Source organism: Acanthamoeba castellanii (assembly GCF_000313135.1).
Source record: "Acanthamoeba castellanii str. Neff unplaced genomic scaffold scf7180000084721, whole genome shotgun sequence".
NCBI lineage: Eukaryota > Discosea > Longamoebia > Acanthamoebidae > Acanthamoeba > Acanthamoeba castellanii.
The window spans coordinates 5,360-9,403 of record NW_004457434.1 but is presented as its reverse complement, the minus strand read 5'-3'; the positions used below and the strand labels follow the sequence as shown (position 1 = coordinate 9,403).

Here is a 4,044-nt window from a genome sequence, read left to right as displayed (position 1 = left end):
CTCGTCAGGTGAGGTCACAGTTGAGTACAAGGAAGGGGAGAGGCGAAGCGTACTGCTGGAACGATCGATGAGTTCGCTGATCTTCTTGATGCCGGCCGACACGCGGTTGGTTGTGGACGCCACTTCATTCTGAAACTTGTCCAGCAGCCTAACCACAAAGACCCACCCGCCACCCGGGTCTCAGCGGCTGTCGACCGCAACCGGCCACCCACCACCCAAGCCACCCACCACCCACCACCCGCCACCGACGAAGAACACGACTGCCCAGGAGGAGGGAGAGGTGCGTACTCGTCCTGGTCTTCGAGCTCCTCGTGAATGGTGAGGGACATCTCGCTGAGCTTGCCCAGACCCTTTTCCAGGTGATCCAGGTGCTCTTCCTCCTCTTGGCGCATTTGCTAATCATCACATCATCATCATCATCACGCATGCGATGCGGTCAGTGCTCATCGCACACACACACACACACACACAACACGCGCGCGGCACACGTCGCACGACACACGCAAGACGCACGACACACGACACGCACTGTGCGTAAGAGTGAAAAGAAAAGGGGTGCGGACGTACGGTTTGTCTGACCTGCTGGGCTTGGATGAACGCCTCGTTGTCGTCGCGTATGGCCGCCTCCAGCTTCTCCCTCGATGTTCGCGGTGTGCCCATCGTCGTCGGAATCAACGACTGCGTCGCCGCCACGCATTGTCAACACAACAGCGCACGGTAGCGTTGCTTCTTTGCGTGTCGTGTGTGTGTGTGTCGTGGTCGTGTACCGAGCGTTGGTCGCGCTCGACCTTGGCCCGGGTGACGGGGTTGTCGATGTCCTTCTTCATCTGGGCCACAGTCGCGCGGGTGTCGGTGACGAACTTGCGTCGGTCGGCCACCTCCTGCTCGTTCATCCGAAACTTGGCCCGATTGCCCTCCACGATACGTACGACTCAGAGTTAAGGTCACTTCACCGCGCGTACGACTATGCGTGCGTGTGCGTGTGCGTCGTGTGCGTGTGTTGTGTGTGCGGTGCGTGTCGTGTGGGAAGAAAGAAGGGAAGTAGAGGATATTGATGGTTTCGTCGAGGTCGAGGAGGTCCCAGTCGATGCTCTTGAGGACCCGCTTGAGTTCGTGGGTGGTCCACTTGAACTCCTCGTCCTCCGCTGTGTTGGTCGTGTCGAGTAGCTCCTGCCATCGCCCGTACAACGTGCGCGCACCATTCACGCTCTGAACCACTTCCCTGTGTACGCGTACACCGCACACAACCACACAACAGCCAAACACGCAAAAACGATGCAAAGATCAGAGAAGCCGCTCGAATGATGATGGCAATCAAATGTAATGGAAAGCCGAGAAATCAAATCAAAATGAAGCCGGAAGAAGGAGCGTACTCTTTTACAACGTAGAAGGGATCTTGCATTATTTATATCTTCGTGGAAAGGGGAGGCGAGGGGTGGAGGTGCTAGCGATGAATTATATCAGTTTCGTGTTCTCTATCCAATCGATGTGTGAGTTCGAAAATCAAAATGAAAAATCCAGAGAAAATGATGACACGTGTCGCGAGTCTTGTACGAAACGTGTTCCTTGAACGAAACTGCTTCGTGCTCACGCTCGAGGAGCAAAGAGACGGCGGCCACCAGCGACTTTGCTACTACTCGTGCCACGCCCAGTACATCAGTGTATTTACATAATACATGTTTGTTCGTGATCTAGTTCGCTCACCAAAAATCACACCTCCCTCTTTTCCACCATCCATGCCTCCCTCCCGCCTGGTACCGGTAGAGCTCTCGTCTTGATGTTTCACCGTCTTCTTCGTTCTCCCTCGTTCGCTTTCGCTTTCGCTTTCGTCTTGTTCTTCCGCACGTCGATGCCTACGGCGCATTATCTGGCTGGTCCCACAACCTCCTCAGCTGAGGAGGCAGCAGCCGCTCTGCTTGGGCGGCGGTCTGCTGGGCGGCGGGGCCGCTGCCGCCACCGAGTCCCGCCGGGTCTGCTCCTCGGCCGCTGCCGCAGCCCTGTTCTTGAGCACTGCTCGCGTCGCCTCATCGAACACCGTTTTCAAACCCTACGTCACACCCCACACACGTTAGAGTCATGTGACGCGCAACCACATGTGGTCGAAACGAAAACAAAAGAAAGGGCTAGTACTCTTTGTGTCATGGCTGAGCACTCGGCATAGGCCGCAGCGCCGAGCTCCTGGGCTAACCTCCTCCCCTGGGAGTGGTTCCATTTGATCGCGGTGAGAATGCAATCGCCGCAGCGAGTGGTGCGCGCGAAGGGTACCTCGTCGGTGGTGATGGGCGACAGCTTTTGTTTGTAGAGCGTTTCGAGCGCGGTTGGGTCCTCCCTGAGATCGATCTTCAGTCCCACCAGGATGAATGGCACAGTCGGGCAGTGTGTGGCCAGCTCCGGCTGCCACTGTGGAATTCACACATCGCCCACACCGGAAGCTGGTGATGAGGCTTACAGGTTCGACACACGCACAAGCACTCAAGCACACACACACACACACACCACCGCACACACGCGCACGGCGAGCGTAAGACATGTAGAAAGAAATGCGTGGTGGATGGGAATACCCGCAGTCGGACGTTCTCGAAGGAGCTCGGCGTGACGAGGGAGAAGCAGATGAGGAAGACGTCGGTCTGCGGGTAGCAGAGAGCTCGCAATCTGTCGTACTCCTCCTGACCGGCTGTATCCCAGAGCCTGCGTCGCACCGCGACGAGCGCCACAAGTCAGCAGCGCTGAGGAGGAAGAGCAAGGGGACGCGGAGTAGGAACAAGACGGACCCGAGGTTGTATGGAGAGTCGTCCACCATTATAGCAGTATTGTAATTGTCAAATACAGTGGGAATGTACCTGTGTGCGTCGCGACGCACCACACACAGAGGCAAGGCGAGGTGTTAACAAGCTCATTACCTAAAATTTGGCCCGCGGCCAAAAAGAACGAAAACGAGGCGGGCAGGCCAACAACTTTGAGGGGGGGGGTTGTACTCTTGCGGGAAGACGTTGTTGGCGAAGGACATGAGCATGCACGTCTTACCTACGGCACCATCACCTGGAAAGCAGTCGATGTGTCAAATCCCGAAAAATCGGATCAAAATTGAAACTAATTTACATTCCATCCTGATAGGCCGGGGGGCATACCAACGACTACACATTTGATGGCCTGCATGGCTACTTTGTCGGCACGTCGCGACATCAGTCGGCCCAAGCGAGGAGTGGCAGAGAACGCGTAGACACCAAAAATAATCGTTAGGGCTTTCCTCGCTTTCGTTCTTTCTGTGTCGCCGTTCTTTTTTTGCAAACTCCTTTCAAGCGGCTGGGGGGGGGTGATAGTTCGTCTTCTTCGTCTTCTCTTTGTCTTTCTTTGCTTCGTTTTCTATTATCACTCCACAGTCTCGCCCGTGGCAGGCACGCACCTGTGCCGGACACGAACTGTAGCGGTGGTTTCCGTTGGGCGCGAACGGAAGCGAACAAGTCGAGGGAATTGATGGTGTGGCTTTGTTGGGCCTGTGCTGTATCAAATGAATTGGCTACGACCACCCAACGTGGGCAATATCGCCTTCCACACCGCATTGGCCAACACAACAACATTTAGTTGGTATGTAACCCCAGATATTGCACAAAAAAAAATGAGCCAAAAGATATAAAACAGAAAACATACACAAAAGATGGAAGGGAGGCGAAGAACCTCGATACGCAAGCTGCTGGTGGCCAATCGAGGCGAGATTGCCCTGCGGGTGATGCGGGCGTGCCGCGAACTCGACATCGCGACCGTGGCCGTGCATTCAGTGGCCGATCTAGATGCCCCCTTCGTCCAAGCGGCCGACGAGGCGGTCCTCATCGGCGACGGCCCCGCTGCCTCCTCATCCTACCTGCGAGTTGACGCCATCCTCGACGCCGCCCGGCGTGTTGGGGCAGACGCAATCCACCCAGGCACAATCCTTGATTATTTATTCTATTTTAATCTGCCTTTATTATTTGTATTTAAAAATAGGCATTTTTTATTTATTAATTATTGATTATTGATTTATTTCGTTTTCGACAATGTTGGCTGCAG

At 55.0% G+C, this 4,044-nt stretch overlaps 3 protein-coding genes across 3 annotated transcripts in view; all 3 read right to left on the bottom strand.

The window, feature by feature from the left end:
• ACA1_382140 (syntaxin 6, putative) overlaps nucleotides 1-1,402 on the bottom strand; it is a gene marked incomplete at both ends in the record, with an annotated part of 1,552 nt that extends 150 nt beyond the window's left edge. Inside the window, 6 exons of the mRNA XM_004338721.1 lie at nucleotides 29-148; nucleotides 289-395; nucleotides 568-678; nucleotides 768-914; nucleotides 1,102-1,222; nucleotides 1,374-1,402. Of these exons, the coding sequence (XP_004338769.1) occupies nucleotides 29-148; nucleotides 289-395; nucleotides 568-678; nucleotides 768-914; nucleotides 1,102-1,222; nucleotides 1,374-1,402 (635 nt within the window). The remainder of the gene's footprint in view (nucleotides 1-28; nucleotides 149-288; nucleotides 396-567; nucleotides 679-767; nucleotides 915-1,101; nucleotides 1,223-1,373) is intronic.
• A 486-nt stretch (nucleotides 1,403-1,888) lies between these two features.
• Nucleotides 1,889-3,183, bottom strand: ACA1_382130 (raslike protein; the record flags this gene model as incomplete). Its single annotated transcript, XM_004338720.1, is given in 7 exon segments — nucleotides 1,889-2,047; nucleotides 2,131-2,196; nucleotides 2,266-2,400; nucleotides 2,562-2,688; nucleotides 2,700-2,840; nucleotides 2,976-3,039; nucleotides 3,129-3,183. 7 exon segments carry the CDS (start codon nucleotides 3,181-3,183, stop codon nucleotides 1,889-1,891), a joined length of 747 nt encoding a protein of 248 aa, XP_004338768.1.
• Nucleotides 3,184-3,784: 601 nt separating this feature from the next.
• The window catches only part of ACA1_382120 (uncharacterized protein), a gene marked incomplete at both ends in the record, with an annotated part of 972 nt that continues 712 nt past the window's right edge, over nucleotides 3,785-4,044 (bottom strand). The window contains one exon of the mRNA XM_004338719.1: nucleotides 3,785-3,842. Within this exon, the coding sequence (XP_004338767.1) occupies nucleotides 3,785-3,842 (58 nt within the window). The remainder of the gene's footprint in view (nucleotides 3,843-4,044) is intronic.